At 38.5% G+C, this 19,454-nt stretch overlaps 1 protein-coding gene across 1 annotated transcript; it reads left to right on the forward strand.

Moving 5' to 3' along the window:
- Positions 1–186: 186 nt before the first annotated feature.
- LOC108277553 (protocadherin Fat 4) lies at positions 187–18,073 on the forward strand. The gene is made up of 15 exons (XM_017490375.3): positions 187–528; positions 2,719–3,629; positions 3,753–3,927; positions 4,321–4,501; positions 5,574–5,824; positions 6,263–10,597; positions 10,979–11,080; positions 11,236–11,537; positions 11,749–11,834; positions 13,685–13,864; positions 14,214–14,341; positions 14,507–14,724; positions 14,860–15,118; positions 15,815–16,924; positions 17,422–18,073. Exons 1-15 carry the CDS (start codon positions 237–239, stop codon positions 17,643–17,645), a joined length of 8,754 nt encoding a protein of 2,917 aa, XP_017345864.3. The 5' UTR covers positions 187–236; the 3' UTR covers positions 17,646–18,073.
- The last annotated feature ends 1,381 nt before the right edge of the window (positions 18,074–19,454 follow it).

The raw sequence follows: 19,454 nt of genomic DNA on the forward strand, positions 1-19,454 counted from the left end.
TTAATTTAACTAATTCCCCACCACATTCCCTCTACAACATGCAAGAAACCTGACAATATAACACTGAAACCTTTGGCATATGACATAAGATTTTTGAATTTCTACATCAGTCAAAATCATTATGTAAAGCAAGACCATCTGAAAGGGACTCCTTCTGTGTCCTTGATCTGTCCTCTGACACAGGAACAATTGTGGGACATCTGGAAGCAGTGCATAATGAAGGACACAGGAACCTAATGTATTCAGTGCTGGAGGATGATGGAGACGGCCTTTTCCTTCTCAACCCGCATTCTGGAGAGTTCCTTTTATCCCGCACTTTGGATTTTGAGGCAGAGCAATTCTACATCCTAACAGCAGCAGTGCAGTACAGGGATAGTCAGCTTACTAGGGTTAGGGTGTATTTCAACGTGGCCGATGTCAATGATAACCCACCGGTATTTAAACTGAATGTCTACTCTGTCTCCCTGCCAGAAGATGCACGTTTTGGCCTGTGTTTCTTCAACCTGAATGTATCAGATGCTGATTATGGTTAGTACAAATTGTGCAGCATTGCAAATGTTACATTCTTATATCAAAATGATATTTTATGGCTTTCGATGAGCTCTTTTAGTCTACTGGAGTACCACCTAGACATAAAAAAAATAATAAAATAAATCAAATCTGCCTGGTGTAGCTGACTCACTCTGCTGTTTGTTTGCTTCAGGAGTTACGGTTCATGCATTTAGTTTGAGAGGCTTACCCCAGCTGAAATGGTGGAAGCGGTCTCATTAAGTCTTACGTCATAGATCCTTTGTAGCCTCCCAGAGAAGATGAATAGAGGAGCTGTCTCAGGGGAACTGCCTGCCTGTGCTAACAATGAAAAAGCCCCTCTGCTTGCTTTGTGTTGTGTTTAGGATGGCAGAATTTACTGTAGACTCAATATAATTTTTTGTACACATTAAATGCTCAGAAGGTTGAAATAAATATACATTTTACATGTGAAGGCTTAAACAGAGGACTCTGACTAGCTTTCTGGACAAAAAAAAAAAGACAAGCTATTGATAATGTTAGAGACATATGACGCATACAGTATCTCACAAAAGTGAGTACACCCCTCAAATTTTTGTGAATATTTGATTATATCTTTTAATGTGACAACACTGAAGAAATGACACTTTGCTACAGTGTAAAGTATTGAGTGTACAGCTTGTGTAACAGTGTACATTTGCTGTCCCCTCAAAATAACTCAACACACAGCCATTAATGACTAAACCGCTGGCAACAAAAGTGAGTACACCCCTATGTGAAAATGTCCAAATTGGGCCCAAAGTGTCAATATTTTGTGAGGCCACCATTATTTTCCAGCACTGCCTTAACCCTCTTGGGCATGGAGTTCACCAGAGCTTCACAGGTTGCCCCTGGAGTCCTCTTCCACTCCTCCATGACCACATCACGGAGCTGGTGGATGTTAGAGACCTTGTGCTCCTCTACCTTCCGTTTGAGGATGCCCCACAGATGCTCAATAGGGTTTAGGTCTGGAGACATGCTTGGCCAGCCCATCACCTTCACTCTCAGTTTCTTTAGCAAGGCAGTGGTCATCTTGGAGGTGTGTTTGGGGTCATTATCATGCTGGAATACTGCATACTGATCATGCTCTGCTTCAGTATGTCACAGTACATGTTGGCATTCATGGTTCCCTCAATGAACTGTAGCTCCCCAGTGCCGGCAGCACTCATGCAGCCCCAGACCATGACACTCCCACCACCATGCTTGACTGTAGGCAAGACACACTTGTCTTTGTACTTCTCACCTGGTTGCCACCACACACGCTTGACACCATCTGAACCAAATAAGTTTATCTTGGTCTCATCAGACCACAGGACATGGTTCCAGTAATCCATGTCCTTGGTCTGCTTTTCTTCAGCAAACTGTTTGCGGGCTTTCTTGTGCATCATCTTTAGAAGAGGCTTCCTTCTGGGACGACAGCCATGCATACCAATTTGATGCAGTGTGCGGCGTATGGTCTGAGCACTGACAGGCTGACCCCCCACCCCTTCAACCTCTGCAGCAATGCTGGCAGCACTCATACGTCTATTTCCCAAAGACAACCTCTGGATATGACGCTGAGCACATGCACTCAACTTCTTTGGTGGACCATGGCGAGGCCTGTTCTGAGTGGAACCTGTCCTGTTAAACCGCTGTATGGTCTTGGCCACTGTGCTGCAGTTCAGTGTCAGGGTCTTGGCAATCTTCTTATAGCCAGGCCATCTTTATCTAGAGCAACAATTCTTTTTTTCTTATTCTCAGAAAGTTCTTTGCAATAAGATGCCATGTTGAACTTCCAGTGACCAGTATGAGGTAGTGTGAGAGAGATGACAACAAATTTAACACACCTGCTCCCCATTCACACCTGATACCTTGTAACACTAACAAGTCGCATGACACCGGGGAGGGAAAATGGCTAATAACTCACTTTTGTTGCCAGCGGTTTAGACATTAATGGCTGTGTGTTGAGTTATTTTGAGGGGACAGCAAATTTACACTGTTACACAAGCTGTACGCTCACTACTTTACATTGTAGCAAAGTGTCATTTCTTCAGCGTTGTCACATGAAAAGATATAATCAAATATTTACAAAAATTTGAGAGGTGTACTCACTTTTCTGAGATACTGTACATCTGTCAGAAACTGGGAATTTATTTCTTCTAATATTTTTCTCCCTTTTGTCTTAATTTGCAGGAATAAATGGAGAATTGGACATAGCTGTAATATCAGGAGACAACGAAAACATGTTTTCAGTAAACCAAAGAGACAATTTGTGTCTAAAACAAGAGCTAGACAGAGAGAAATGTGCAATGTACAGTCTTTTAATTCAGGCCAATGACCTTGCACTACCTGAAGACACACGTCTCACAAGCACTGTTCGTGTTTCTATTTATGTTGAGGACATTAATGACAATGCTCCACTCTTCATCTCGGACAATACTGTTTCCTGTCCAGAGGATATCCCTCTTCAGTCTGTTGTTACAGTTATGCAAGCAGTCGATGCAGACTCTGGAGCCAATGGGGATGTTCTATACAGTCTAGAAAATTTAGGAAGGGGATCATTTAGCATCAGTCGGACAACTGGAGTCATATATCTGCAGAAACAATTGGACAGGGAGCTCGAAGAGGTAATTACGGTAACAGTAACAGTCAGAGATAAAGGATTTCCTCAGCTGTCCAGCTCTATGAACCTGACAGTGCTTGTTGAGGACATCAATGACCATGACCCAGTGTTCTCACAGGCCTCATATAGTGTGCTTACATATGAAGACACTCCTCGTGGAACAAGCCTGCTAACTGTGCATGCAAAAGATAATGACACTGGGCATAATGGAGAAGTGCGGTATGAGATCTCTGAGAGTGGCTTTGTAGTGGACCCAGTCCTGGGTGTCATTTCAATAATACATCAGTTGGACAGAGAGAGGAATTCTTTCTATTCTTTCATCGTTACAGCAATGGACAAGGGGGATATTCAAAGATCTTCAACTGCCACCATCAATATCACACTACTGGATGTAAATGACTGTGTTCCTGTTTTCTCCCAAGAATTACTCACTTTACATGTATTAGAGAATGAGGAAGAGCCTTCACAAACCACTCATCAGGTTTCTATTCTTTTACAAATCCATGGAAATAAAACTAGCATTTATTAGTTTTAGTTATTTAATACTGTAGAATTCACAATAACAATGTCTACGTAATTTATAAACACTGAATGTCTTTTCCAGATAACTGCATTTGATGGTGACCTGGGAGTAAACAGCCATTTAACATACTTTATAGAGAATGGAAATTCAGAGGAGTTGTTCATATTACATCCAAATGGAACATTCCGGATATTAGAAAATCTTGACAGGGAGGTACAAAGTCACCACATAATAACGATTACTGCTGTGGACTCAGGTAATAAAATATTTTATTTTCCATTGATACAGCACTGAATACTAATTATACTATGCAATATTACAATGAGTTGAATTTCCTGGCTGCATTTGTCACCTTGACAATCTTACTGACCACTTAGACTTAAAATATGTCTATTGTGTTGTGTATCTTGTGCATGCCATTATATGATTCTCATCAGAAATATATAAAAAAAAAAGATGGACAATGAATGCCCACAAGAGACATGAATGACTTGTTGCTTAGTAGAATGAACACAGAATCAAAGGATATAGATTTAGATTTGATGCCTTGAATCAGGTGTACTATAATGAATAAAATATGAAATATGAATTAAGAGGGACCTTATGGGAGTTCAGGTAAATCCTGGTCATAATGGTTTTTACCTTCTAGGTTTCCCACCACTGACAGGAACAGGAACTATACATGTTCTTGTTGATGATGTCAATGACAATGAGCCTGTATTTGATGCTGATAAATTTATTACATTTATATCAGAAGATGAGGCAATTGGAACAATATTTGCAACAATTACAGCCACAGACAAAGATGCTGGTGTAAATGGACAAATAAGGTAGGTGGCTGAACTTTCTCCGAGCCTATTAGAGATCAGTGTGTGTTAATGGTTCTAATAGAACCCTGATAAAGGCCTGTGGAACTTTCACATACTGAAATTGTGACATTTCCTTACTATAGATACGTAGTTTTGAAAACTACAGGATTTCCTGACATAAAATATGTTTCTCTTTTGCTTACATCTCAACCAGAAATCAAGGATGTAGCATTTTAAATCCTGTTTACCCCTAAAATTGAACATTAAATGCACTCACTTTTAAAGATTTTTAAAGATTTCATTTCAACTGCAGCACAGGAGCATTACAGACATTTTGAAAGCCAGCATTTAATTACAAACCGAACTGATTACCTCACTTAATCACTTGATTATGTTCTTTCCTTACAACCACTTGGTCACAATGTGATATTCACTATGTGAGCAAATAACTCTTAGCTAGCTTAACTTAGTTACCTTTTTAGACATACTCGCTGTTTTTACCACTTTGTTTGATAAATTTAATAAATGGCTCCTTATCCAACATTATCTTTGTAGGATGATAGCCTAGGCAACATCTCTACCATTTTGGTGAAATATATTCATGGTTTCTTATTTAGCTGTTGTCACAAAGCAGTAGAGGACACATGTGCAGGTACTCAATGGTATTAATTACATGGAAAACAGTACAAAGACATAATCCATAAACACAGTCATTAAACAGCAAGGGCCAGGCAACATACAAGCAGCATAAACAAGGGCAGGCAAGAGCAAAACTGTAAACGGAGGCAGACCAAATGACTTTGCATAACCTGGTACAAGAACCACCATTCATATACTTCACAATGAAAGAGCATACTGAAGGTCCTTATATAGTGTGAGTGTGGTAGTCCAGGTGATTGACTCCAGGTGTGTGTAATCAGTAATCAGGAGCGTGTGACCGTGAGAAGGTCTGGGTGTTGTAGTCTTCAGTAGCTATGTTTGTAGGCCATGCTGAATTCTGGGATGTGTAGTTAGACACTGATTCCAGCATCGACGTATGTCTTAAATGAATTAACTCAAATGTACTGCAAACTGACTCCCATATTTTGTCCAGGTATTCTTTAGAAGGATCCAATGCACCGTTTGCCATAAATGATACAAACGGAGAGCTATTCAACACTGAGGCCCTGGACAGAGAGACAATGGACTCTTACATTTTGACTGTAGTTGCACATGACGGGAACAGCAGGAATTCTCTCTCAAGTTCGGCTACTGTACGAGTGATAGTAGGGGATGTAAATGATAACTCACCCCAGATACTCTATGGACCATATGTGGCCAATGTTCCTACTGAGGTGGCCAAAGGTAAGAGTCACCTGTAAGAATGGGCATAGTAATCATGTAATCATGGTCACTATACTTAACATCCAGTTGTAAAATGGATAGTTTTGGTTCAATTACAGTGAATTTACCATGGCTAAGGGGATCTTAGGCACTCCACTTCCTTTTGTTCTGCTTTGCATTGTGCCTAAGAGCACGCTTACCCCAGGTGAAAATCGCTGACACATATGCCCTTGTGTGGCTAATTTATTTATTTTTGACAATAGAAAAATTAAATGGAATTTACTGTGATTCAGTCAGAGGTAGGTTTATTCTATTAGAAAGGCATCATATGATGACATATAAAACACATTTGGAAAGTGATTGTGTACACACAATAAAAATGTTTAAACTAATGAATATTTGTACATGATATTCTATACATTTGACTTTTAAATCTGTATTTTATGAACACTCTTGCAGGATCAGTAGTGTGTGCAGTGATGGCCAAGGATGCAGATGAAGGAAAGAATGGACAGCTGAATTTCTCTCTATATGGACAACATGCCCATCTCTTTATGATCAGTTCTGACAGAGGAACCGTGTTCACCATGGAGGACCTCAAAAGAACAAGAGACATTACAGTCAATGTTCATGTACAGGATAGAGGCGCCAATCCTAAAATGGACACCACCACCTTGACTGTGAGATTTCAAAATGCTTCAGATTTTCCCAATATTGTAGTGCATGTCAATCAGCATTTGATCTCTGAGGACACACTTCCTGGAACCATGGTGGCAGTAGCTACAGCAGACACACGTAGATTTGGACCTATATCTTTTTACTTGGCAAGTGGAAACATTGGAGAAGTATTTGAGCTGCATGAGAAGACTGGAAAGATGAAGGTTAAAGGATCTTTGGATTTTGAAAGCAACAAAGATTTCCATCTTTTAGTTGAGGCTAGAGACTCAGGAGTCCCGCCATTTTCCACTTATGCTGAAATTTATTTGAATGTCAGTGATGTGAATGATAACCCACCTGTCTTCAAGAAGGAAGAGTATAGGTGCGAGGTGTTTGAGAACTTACCCGTGGGTTGGGTATGTGATCTGACAGCTACTGATGCTGACTCTCATGCATATGGACAAGTACAATATACCATTTTGTCTGGTAACATAGATGGTGCATTTACAATAGATAAAACTAATGGCGTTCTTAGAACAAAAAGGAGTTTAGACAGAGAGGACATACCACAGTACAAACTCATTATTAAAGCTGTAGATAAAGATGACAGTAGGTACACTTCTACTGCAGTAGTAAATATAGTTGTTCTGGACACAAATGACCATGCACCTCGTTTCTCTGAGATCTTCTTTATAGAGGTTTCTGAGGATGCATTAATTGGCTTTCCAGTGATTCATGTAACAGCCATGGATGAAGATATTGGTGTTAATGCTATCATTTCCTATTCTATTGAAGACCAAACAGAGCAAATACCTTTCAGTATTGATAGAAGTAGTGGAACAATAATTGTGGTGGGGCCTTTGGATAGAGAACACCAAGACCATTATATTGTGAGAGTTAATGCCAACGATTCAGCTTGGAGTATCAGTACAGATGTCACCATAGTCATCACAGATATAAATGACAATATTCCATATTTTCATCAGTCCAGGTACTTTGTAAGCATCCCTGAGACTAGAGACCAGGACATTTTCCTATTAAAAGTCACTGCTGTGGACAGGGACCTTGGAGAAAATGCCCAAATTATGTACTTTATAGAACCACCAAATGAGAAGTTCTTTGTTAACATATCCACTGGAGAGGTTTCTACAAAACAATTGATTATCCTCAGTGAACATGAATCTCAAAGCTTTAATTTTACTGTTGTAGCTGTAGATTGTGGCAATGTACCTTTGAGCAGCTCAGTCATGGTAACAGTAATTTTTGTTCAGTATAATTATTTTCCACCCTCTTTTTTGCCCCTTATGCCAAATTTGTCAGTTCCTTTTACCTTGCCTATGGGAACAGAGGTTCTCCAGTTAACAGCCATAGATCCAGACTTTCCAAAAAAGGACAATAGTGTTGAGTACATTATCAGTGGAGGAAATGCGTCAAATTATTTTGAGGTGGAACATTTTACTGGGAAAGTACGTCTGAATAGAAAATTCAGGCAAAGTTTCAGCACTTTCCTCAATCTTGTAGTTACAGCTAAAGACAGAGGCTACCCTCCTCTTTCTTCCCAAATTGACATCAAGTTGGAAGTAACACAGGAAAATCTGTTCACTCCACAGTTTTCAGAAAATCACATTGCATTTTCTGTTCCTGAAAACCTCCCTTTGGGGTCGGTCATTGGGAAAATTCAGGCACAAGATCAAGATGCTGGGTTGAGTGGATTGGTGTCTTACTCAATTGAAGGTGGGAATAAGGATGGACTGTTTTATGTGGAGCACCTTTCAGGACTGATCAAGCTAGCTAAACCCCTTGACTTTGAGAAGGTAGAAATTAATCACATTCTTATCATTGGCAAAGATGGAGCCTGGTTCTCTAAGACTGGGAGAATCAATGTCACCATAAATGTAACAGACATTAATGATAATCCACCAGTCTTCACTTTTACTGAGTACATGACTTCTGTCGCAGAAAACAGTTTAATAGGATCTTCAGTGATTCAGGTCATCGCCACTGATAAAGATTCTGGAAGTAATGCACATGTAACATATTCACTAATATCAGGGCATACAGTTTACTTCTCTTTGGATTCCCTAAATGGCACTATAACCACTCTGGAGATGTTTGACTTTGAGCAACACCAGAGTTTTGAACTTACTGTCAAGGCCTCTAACTTAGATAATCAAAATTTATATGATATAGCTCATGTTACCATTCAGGTGATAGATGTCAATGAATATATACCAAGTTTCCAGAGACATCTTTATAATTTCTCTGTACCTGAAACCATTCCTTTGCAAACAGAGATTGGAAGCGTTGTGGCTATAGATTATGACTTGGGTTTTAATGGTGAGATTCATTACTTACTTTTTGGTCAAAGTAAAAAAGCTGGCTTTGTAGTTCATGAAAGGAGTGGGAAAATATACACCTCCAAAGACATGAGAAATCAAGGACAGAATCATGCTGCTCTTCACATAATCGCTAAAAACAGAGGGAGCATTACTGGCTTCAACGTTGATGAGGCCCTTGTTCACATACATATAATTGATGAAAACGATCCTCCAGAGTTTGGTTCTGCTCTCTACACTGTAATGGTACGTGAGGATACTTCAGTTGGGACCTCTATAGCTAAAGTGACTGCTTCAGATCAAGATGTGGTACTGAAATGGGGCAGGTTCTCCTATGGCATAGAGAGTGGAAATGTTAACAACTCCTTCAGTATTGATCCTGTCAATGGAATTCTTGCCGTAAACAATGAGCTGGACAGAGAGTTGTGGCCTTTTTATAACCTCACAGTTATTGCTATTGATGAAGGCTTACCTCCTGTAACAGGCAGCACATCTGTAGTTATTACCATTATTGACATCAATGATAATGCCCCTAGACTTACATCTACAGATGGATTTGTTAGGGAAAATCAGCCACATGGCACATTAGTGGCTACTCTGACAGCCACTGATGCTGATCTCCCTCCAAATCAAGGTCCTTTCACATACTGGTTGATAAGGCCTGCCTTGAGAAACAGTTTTACACTCACATCTGATGGAGTTCTCTTCACTTCAAGACCACTGGATCGTGAAGTCAGTCCTTTTTTTGATATACATGTGGTAATCCAGGATGCAGGCTCACCTCCTTTGTCCTCAACCATCATGTTTCATGTTAAAGTTCTAGATGAAAATGACAATCCACCAGTACAAAGAACCATAAATATATTTGTCAAATATTATGGAACCTTTTTCCATGGAGGACTGATTGGTAATGTGAGACCAGATGATTTGGATGAATTAGATGTATTTAATTGTACTATTATAAATGGACAGATGAAGATGTTTAGTTTTCCTTTTGGGATGTGTGACTTGTGGTCCTCGCCATTTCAAGGAGAGGCGACGCACAATATCACTGTGGAAGCAAGCGACCACTTCCACCCACCAGTGAACAATAGCATCTATGTTAATTATAAAGGCTTTACCAATTTGTCATTGGACAATTGCGTCTTGTTCTATGTATTTTTTTCCAATCTTGAGAACTTTTTATCACTGAACTACCTTAAGTTTGCAAAAGCTCTGGATAGCCTCTTTAATCTACAAGCATCTAAGAGTCATGTATTTGGAATGAGGATACAAGGCAATGAAACAGTTCTTCTTGCAGTAATGAAAAGTTATAATGGACTGTATCTGAGTGGAATAGTGGCAAGTGGCATCTCACGCATGCATAAGAAATTACTTGAGGTACAGAGCAATGTGACTATATCTCAAATAACCAGTGATCCTTGCTCACTCAAGCCATGCCAAAATGGTGCCACCTGTAACAAAAATATCCACATCACTCAAGACATTGCTGTTTTAGAGAGTCCTCGTCTCATATTTGTGTCTCCCCAGTATGCAGAGGTTTTTAACTGTACATGCCCTGCTGGCTTTATGGGAACTAGGTGTGAGTACGATATAGATGAATGCTTGGAAAAACCTTGTGAAAATGGAGGAAGCTGCTTTAACAACCCTGGAGGATTTCTATGCCATTGCTCAGAGGGCTTCTCTGGACTGCGTTGTTCTATTGCTGATAATGAGTGCCAGAGAGTAGTGTGTTCAAATGGTGGGACATGCTGGAACATACAAGGAGGATTCTTCTGTGACTGCAGACCTGGATATGAAGGTAATTAGGACATTTGAATCTACTTATTTATTTATTAATTTTCTCACACACTCTCACAACAGCTACCACTCGATGAGGGTGAGGGAGTGAGTAATGCCATCTTTCCCACCCACAGATTCATAGTCTCCCTGTGTTTGTGTGGGTTTCCAAGTTTTCTGATTTCTTCATACCTCCCAAAAACATTGTCTAGGGTAAACTCCCTCTAGGTGTGAATGAATGTGTGAATTTGTATGTACGGCTCCCTGTGATAGACTAGACGAACCTCACACCCAGTATTCTCTGGATAGGCTCCAGATCCACCGCAGTTGAATGAATGAAATGAAAATCATTTGAGCATTTCAATTAGAGGTAAAAAATAATTGTGATCTTTATTTTCCATAGGGCGATTCTGTGACTACATCATAGACCATTGTGCATCATCCCCTTGCCTCCATGGCCAATGCTCAAATTTTTTAACAGGGTATGCTTGTCACTGTCCATTTGGTAAGGTTCATTCTTTCATGTGGTTCATTAAGGTTCATTAAGGTTCATTATTTCATGTGGCATCAAAATAATATAATTAAAATAATTTTTATTGACATGCTTTTTTTTATCACAGTATGTGATATTTAGATTTTAACAGTAATATTCATTCTCAGGTGTCAGTGGAGTTAACTGTGAAGAGCACAGTTATGGCTTTGAGGAGTTGTCCTATTTGGAATTCCCCCCTTTAAATCCCAGATACAATTTTATCTCTCTGGAATTTGCAACTGTGAAACAGAACTCTTTGCTTTTGTACAATCCGGGAGAGCTCTCAACTTCAGAGTTTCTTGCACTCGAAATTGTGAATGGAAGGCTACGCCTCTCTTTTGATCTTGGGTCAGGTGTTACAAGATTGGAGACAGCCAAACCAGTGGCTGATGGGAGTTTCCACAATGTCACTGTTAGGAGAATTGGAAATGTGGGTCATTTATACACACACACACACATGCACACCAAACATGTATTACATTTATACTTGCTGTTATCATTTGGACTAATTAACCTTAAACTTATGTCCCAAAGGCTTTTGTGTCTAAGTTTGAATGTCGAACAATAACAAATTGTCATCCACTGATCAATTTCTTAAATACATATCTTATATAATTATACTAATTTTTTGTGAGTTGCAGATAGCTTCTTTGGAGGTTGACAGCTGCAGTGCTGATGAGCCCAGAGATTTTTGTTTGTCACAGCATGAAGGTATTGGAATCCAGAGGTAGGATATGGTATTAGGTCCCTTTTAGTTAGAAATTTTTTGTGTCTCTAACTTAACATTCATTTAAAAGGGTAAACAAATGAAAAATTCATTATGCTAACCAGAGGTGTGTAGAATAACCAACAATTTTACTCAAGTACAAGTAGAGCCACTTATAAAAATAATTACTCAAGCAACAGGAAAATTAATAATGTTAATAATTACTCGTGTAAGAGTAATAAAGTAACCAATGACAAAACTACTAAAGTATCCAATGAGAAAACTACTGAATACTGCAGCTGATTAATTTCTTCATACAGGAAGGGTCTTAAAGCTGTCATTACAAACAAAGGCTTCTTCACTAAGTATTAAATTAATTTCAGTTAGCGTGTTCAGTACTTTTCTCCTGTGTCATTCCACTTTATTACACATAACTTTATTTAAGTTTATTTATAATGTTGTGAATTCTTTATATTTGCAGGTTTCTTGAGTTAATACTGATGTCTGGCAAAAATTTCATGTGAATAGCCTCATTGTAAATATATTTACTGAAAAAAATGTTGACGCGTTCAATTCTTATTTCCCCCGCTGTGTGGGGAAATAACTCGTGGAATTACCAACACTCGTGGACTTATGTATATATCTTCCAGCTGTAAATAATTTACACCTTGCACGACAGTGCTATTGTGGGTAGAGCCATCCTTTTCTTTCAACAAACGGACCCTTACGCTACTTAAAGCAGGTCCCTAAGCTTTGATTTGTGAAAGCTATATAGGTTAATTAACATTTAACAGTAACGGATGAATGCCACCGAATGTAGCAAAGAAAAAGTACATTTCTTTGATTAAAAATGAACTTGAGTAAGAGTATAAGTATGGCCAGTTAAACATACTCTAAAAATGTATTTTTTTCAAAAAGTTACTCAAATAAATGTAACGAAGTAAATGTAGTAGGTTACTACCAACCAGGCAAGTGAAAACTCCAATGTGCTGCCCATTCCCATGTTTTGGTTGCCTGGAAACCTAATCAACCAAGCTAAAAAGTGGTAGCCAACATAATGTAATGACCTAGGTCAGGCTAGTTAAATAAATGAACAAGTTTGTGGAGAGGGGATAATAGTGTAGCCATAGACCGTATCCAAACCTGATAAAGTACCACATGATGTTTACAACACTGAGGAAAAGTCAAAAAAAAATTGAGCTGTGGTGTTCTCTATTCACATCACAATTAAACATATTCGAGTATGGCTAGCATCTTGAATTTCTCTCGATATTCTCTCAGTATTGTGTTAGCAGGATTTATAGGAAAGTCTTGCACTATATTTTTTCCCACACCTCTGCATATCCTGATTCTGAAAAGGTTGTTTGTCATCCATGCACGCTAATTAATCAACCTAGCACAAATTGTTCAATTGTAAGCCTCAATTCTGATTGTCCTGATTGTGTGTAGTGCAACAGTCAGTGGGATTCTAAGGCATGTCCTACAGTTACAGCGTTGATGTGTGTTAACATGAAGTGCATTATGTTTAAACATACATACTAAAAGAAAACTGTTGTCAATTATGTTGACAAAAGTCAAAATGAAGTATGAAGGTTTATTTCCATAGTAGGGTTTATTTTCTGATTGCTGAACCTACTTGCTCACTAGGCAACTACAAATAAAATACAAATATCCCACAGATTAAATCTGCTTGTTCAAGATGCCTGAGCAAAATATCCCACCCCTGACTAGGCAGTGGAATGTTTATATAATTTCTTTTCTTTTACATTTCCTTAGTCAATAGATTGATTGATCGATCGTTGATCTTATGTGACTAGTCATAAGCTGTAGAAACTGTGGAATTATAAAACTTGTTTAATTTTTGCATGCAGGACTCTGGATGTTAGAACCAACAACCTAACACTGGGTGGTGTAAAGTCCATTGATGTAATTTTGCTGAGGCCTTATCAAGTGAGAACTCATAACTTTGTTGGATGTGTGAGAAATATGAAATTAAATCATGTCTTGCTTGATACTTCAAAGGCTCTGGCGTCTCACAAGATACTTGAAATGTAAGTTTTCTTGACATGACAAACTTAACTGGATTAAAAGAATCTATATTATTTTTTGTCAGAAAAGCTAAACAGTAATCTCAGAACAGGTTCTTTTAATACACGCTCACAATAAAAAGTATTATTTTTTTGGAGATTCATCTTATTTAATATGAAACTGTCTTAGAAATCCCTAGCACTGCCTTTAGTCACATTATAATATGCACCATTAGACTGTAATTCATTCATTCCTCCTTCCATTTTTCCATTCCAGTAACCACTTTATCCTGATTAGAGTCATGATGAATCCAAAGCCGATCTTGAGAATATATTTTATAATATGATGTCTTTTTCTTTGTGTATTTTATAGTTGTCCACGGACAGATGTAGCTCCCTGCAGCAGCAGTAAATGTCTTAATGGAGGAGTTTGCCAAGATCTCTGGTCTCATCACTACTGCCAGTGTGCTGAGAATTTCACTGGACCTAACTGTGATAGCAGTAATGTGTTTTTGTTTGTTTGTTTCTCCCATTCCCTTACAATTATTTTAAGAATTTATATTTTATTTGATTATTTTATTATATGAATTACCGAGATCAACATTGAACATGATAGAAAAATCAAACGTCTTAGCAGTTTTTGAATAATGTTAATTTACCCAACAGATGTCTCTGAGAATCATGGATTATTTCTCAGTGAGGGGACATATATTGAGTTTGTTGTCAAGGAAAGCTACCTTAGAAACCAGTTGCTTCAAGCCTTTCTGAATGAAGAAGATGGAGCCAGTCAAGGGTTTGTCAGTTTTGAGATAAAAATGAGGACAATCAAAAAGGACAGTATTTTAATTATTTGTCGAAGCAAAACAGTGCACCTAGAACTTAAGGTAAGCAATTTGCCTTAGTTCAATATAGCACATGTGGAATTTGAGCAAAAAACAAGCATACACACTGATTCTAATAGCATAGTTGGCCACAGTAACGTTGAATCTTTGATTTTATTTAATTTTTTACCTATTCAGATACTTGATGGGAAACCTCTGTACAAGTTCACACATTTAATGTCAGGACACCAGTGGGAGCTTGGTGTGGAGAGTAGAGTGTCAGATGGACACTGGCATGTCCTCCTCTTGCGCAGACATGGACCAAACATCATTTTAATCCTGGATGAGCAGATCATTAGGAATATTACCCATAGCATTATTAGCCAAACTGCTGTTTTAGTAGAGATGATCACACTGGGGTCAGCAGCATCTGGTGATTCAAGAGATCTAGACTTAGGTCAGTAACATCTTTTGATATCATGACTGATACTGATGTGTGACAATACGATTTATTAAAAATGGCCACATAACTGTACCTTTCTACTGGAAACAAAATATAACTAAAAATTTAGAAATTGTTTTAGATGTCACTTTTATAATATAATAAAACTGGCATAGATTCTCAATTCAGTTGTATTTATATAGCACCTTTAACAACAGACATTGTGACAAAGTGTCTTTACAGAAATCTGGATGTAGATTTATATCTTTAATGAACTAGACAAAGGCAAAAAACAAACAAACAAAAAAAACCCAAAGCAAACAAACAACAACATCAAAAAAAAACAAACAAATAAAAACAACCCTCCCTGAGACAATGTGAGAAGGAAACCTTGAACAGAACCACTAACCAGAGTGACACTGGGTGGTGATTAGAAATTATTGGTCTTCAACAACTATATACTATACTATGTAATACAATACTATCTGTGTAGGAAGTATGTTCATATTATATGTGCATATTGTGAATAAGAGTGCTAGGAATAGCACAGCACAGTCTTTAGGATTACAGCAACAGTTCATAGGTACAAGTCTACAGTATCCAGGTGAGATTATCCACTGAAGCAGGGCTGAGACTTGGGTATAAACTGAAAATTCTGTAGCCATCTTAAAATGATTTGTGCGCTTATTCTTTTCATCTTCCTGTCTTCAGAATTTGTAGGGTGTGTGGACTACCTCAAACTGAATGGATACATCCTACCCTTCAGCGGGCACAATGAGATAGTAGAGGTGAAACCCAGTCCTTCACTCTTCCAGAATGACTGTGCGTCTGCAGACGACTGCATCCTCTCGCCTTGCTTTAAGGAATCCTGTCTGACTCAGTCTTGTATAAGTAGCAGTGACTGTGTTTCATCTTCTTCAGAAAATGGCTGGTGTGTCTGTTTACAGAATGCCTCTTCTTCACCATGCAGACCATGCTCATCTCCCACTGAGTACAAAGAAGATTGTCTCCCAACCCAGAAACATCCCCCCTTATGGATTATTGCTATTGTATTTCCTATAACTCTCATACTACTAATCTTAAGCCTCTGCTTTGTCATGAAGAGATGGGGTACTCTTTGGCACATCAAACCAAGAAGTCAACCAACAAAACAGCATGGCACAGATAATATGGCATTCAGTCCAGATGATGGCAATGGTAGTGTCCAAAACATTTGCAATGAGAACAGCAAGAAACCAGATTTGATAGTTGCAGGGGAATTGAGACAGCGAGTTGAAAGCTTTAGCCATAGCCACTTAACAGGGTTTGGGGGAAGTGAGCTAGAGTACTATGAAATTGACAGTACATACACAACATGCTGCTCTAACATGAAGCCCCTGCAAATAAAGACAGATAATTATGATAGGTTAGGCCTGACTGAGCGTTTGGGAAAAGATGGTATTCCACAAACACAAAACTCTCAAGTTTCTCCATCCATTTGTGACGAAACAACAAAGACGGAGTCTCACACCTATCCTGAATCCTCAGCTCTTAGACATGGTATACCGTATACTACAAGAATTTGTGGTAAAGTGGATGATGGGTGCAAAAACCATCAGGCCCACCTCCTTTCCAAGCTTACCCCTGAACAAACAGATCCCCCTAGTTTCCTCTCGGTAGATGAGGTTAAAATACTAAGCATTCCTCTTGGCCAAGCTAAAGTGAGAGAGAGCTCATCAGAAAGTGATAGCCACAGTTCCTTCACTTGCTCAGAATATGATTGTGAGAGAGAACTCCGCTTTTTGTGTGCACAGGACAAGTGCCATGAGCATATGAGTGAAGGTATGTACCCTAGAGCAGATTTTATTTGTAAGGAATGGGTTCAAAGGGCAATATTTATCTCATTATTGCTTACAATTATTTGACAGAACTATTATAGAACTATTTTAGACATCTTAATTTTCCATATTAACATTAGTGAAGCCCAGTGTTGCCAGCTTAGCAACCTTGCCACAAGATTTGGTGACTTTTTAGATTACTTTAGCAACTTTATTTCAAAAAGAGGCTCACATCACAGCTCCTGATTATACAAGTTTAGGGAGCAGGCACCAGTGTGTAAAGCCTGGATGAGTTGTGCTTACACAAGCAGATATTCCCACCAACCAGTTACTACCTGAGACAACTTATAGCAACTTTTTGCACATCCATTAGCTACTTTCCACTAAAAGGTGGCAAACACTGGTGTTTCTACCCATTTAGAAAGTGTACAGTTCTATCTATAACTTTTTCTGTTCTTTTAGTCACTGGACTGTTAGCCCACTTTTTCCTTTATGTTACAGACTGGTCAAGAGGACAGCTCATACTGGCTGTTCCATCACCCTTCAGAGACGTCCAGATTCCTTCAGACAGACCTGCGTCTAGGAACATCCAGCATTGGGAGAGCCTCCTCAACTTAGGAGTCCACTTTAATAGCTATTCAAATGTTTTTGAGGACATAGCAAGCCTCCCTGTCATGCAAACACATGATTCTGATGTTCATAGTGATGAAGAACATATTATTTGAAAACAGTATTAACTATAGCTATAAGACTTTGAGATTTTTTACGCATACAGTTGCTCATAAATGACAATATAACACTCTCTATATTCCTTTGGTCAAAGTGCTCTTCCTTTTGTTTGGAAGTTGAAGACCTCATATAATATGAATGTACTTTTATTTACTGTAACTGAACAAATTCAGTTAGCTTAAAGTTAAAGTGATTTAAAGTGTGTTTTCTTTGCCCAGACATAAATTCACTGGTTCCACAGTTTCTATAATAATTCAGCATTTGAAAACAGCACTCCAGAAATATAGTCCAGTAGGGTTTATCTGATAGTTTTATCTATTTTCACTTAAGTACTATTTTAGACATAAGTACAAGGAATTACCCAAGTAGTCAAATTCTCAAACAAACGAAAATGCTTAAATTTGTTTTATATTTATATGCTATGTACCAGCCATCAAAGTCTTGACATATTCTAAAACTTGGATGCTTTGATTAATTGAATGGGCATACAGTGCCCTCCACTAATATTGTCACAGTTGGTAAATATGAACAAAGAAGGCTGTGAAAAATTGTCTTTAATATTTAACCTTTTGATCTTTTGTTAAAAAACATCACAAAATATTCTGCTGTCATGTATATCAAGCAATTGCAAACACATCACAGGTTAATAACAAAAAAAACAACACTTTGTTAAATATAGGTGTGCAACAATTATTGGCACCCCTATGAATTCATATGAGAAAATATATTCACACTGATATTTAAAAAAAATTTAGTACACCTGGGTGACTAGGAACAGGAAATTGTTCAACTATGACTTCCTGTTTCACAGGGGTATACATATGAGGTAACAAACAGGCCAAATTCCCTTAGTCATTCATAACAATGGGTAAGAGCGAGGAATACAGATGTGATGTGGGGCAAAAGGTTGTTGATAATCTCAAAATGGGAAGTGTCTATAAGAAAATAGCACAAGCATTGAAAATGCCCATTTCTACCATCAGGGCAATAATTAAGAAGTTCCAGTCAACTGGAAATGTTATGAATCAACCTGGAATTGGACGTGTGTCTATATCATCTCAACGCACTGCGAAGAGGATGGTTCGAGTGGCCTCAAAATCTCCAAGGATCACAGCTGGAGAATTGCAGAAGTTAGTTGTGTCTTGGGGTCAGAAAGTCTCCAAAACTACAATCTGAAGTCACCTACATTACCACAAGCTGTTTGGAAGGGTTTCAAGAAAAAAGCTACTGGAACTTCAAATGAGATCAGGTTCTATGGTCAGATTTTAAAGAGCTAAACTAAAATAGAGCTTTTTGGTAATAAACACCAGAGGTGGTTTTGGAGCACACCGAGAGGTAGCCATATGGAAAAGTACCTCATGCCCACGGTTAAATATGGTAGTGGCTCTTTAATGTTTTTGGGCTGTTTTTCTGCCAGAGGACCTGGACATTTTGTTAAGATACATGGCATCATGGTCTCTATCAAATATCAACAGATATTAAATGAAAACCTGACTGCCTCTGCCAGAAAGCTTCAAATGGGCCGTGGTTGGATCTTCCAGTAGGACAATGATCCAAAACATACATCAAAATCAACACAAAAATGGTTTACTGACCACAAAATCAAGGTCCTGCCATGACAATCCCATTCCCCTGACCTGAAACCCATAGAAAAACTGTGGGGTGAACTGAAGAGGAGAGTCCAACAGCATGGGCCTTGAAATTTGAAGGTTCTGGAGAGATTCTGTCTCAAATGTCTGGAATGGTCTCAAATCCCTCACCAAGTATTCAAGTATTTTTCAACCTCATCAGACATTATAGGTGAA

Source organism: Ictalurus punctatus, chromosome 17, assembly GCF_001660625.3.
Source record: "Ictalurus punctatus breed USDA103 chromosome 17, Coco_2.0, whole genome shotgun sequence".
NCBI classification, from domain to species: Eukaryota; Metazoa; Chordata; class Actinopteri; order Siluriformes; family Ictaluridae; genus Ictalurus; species Ictalurus punctatus.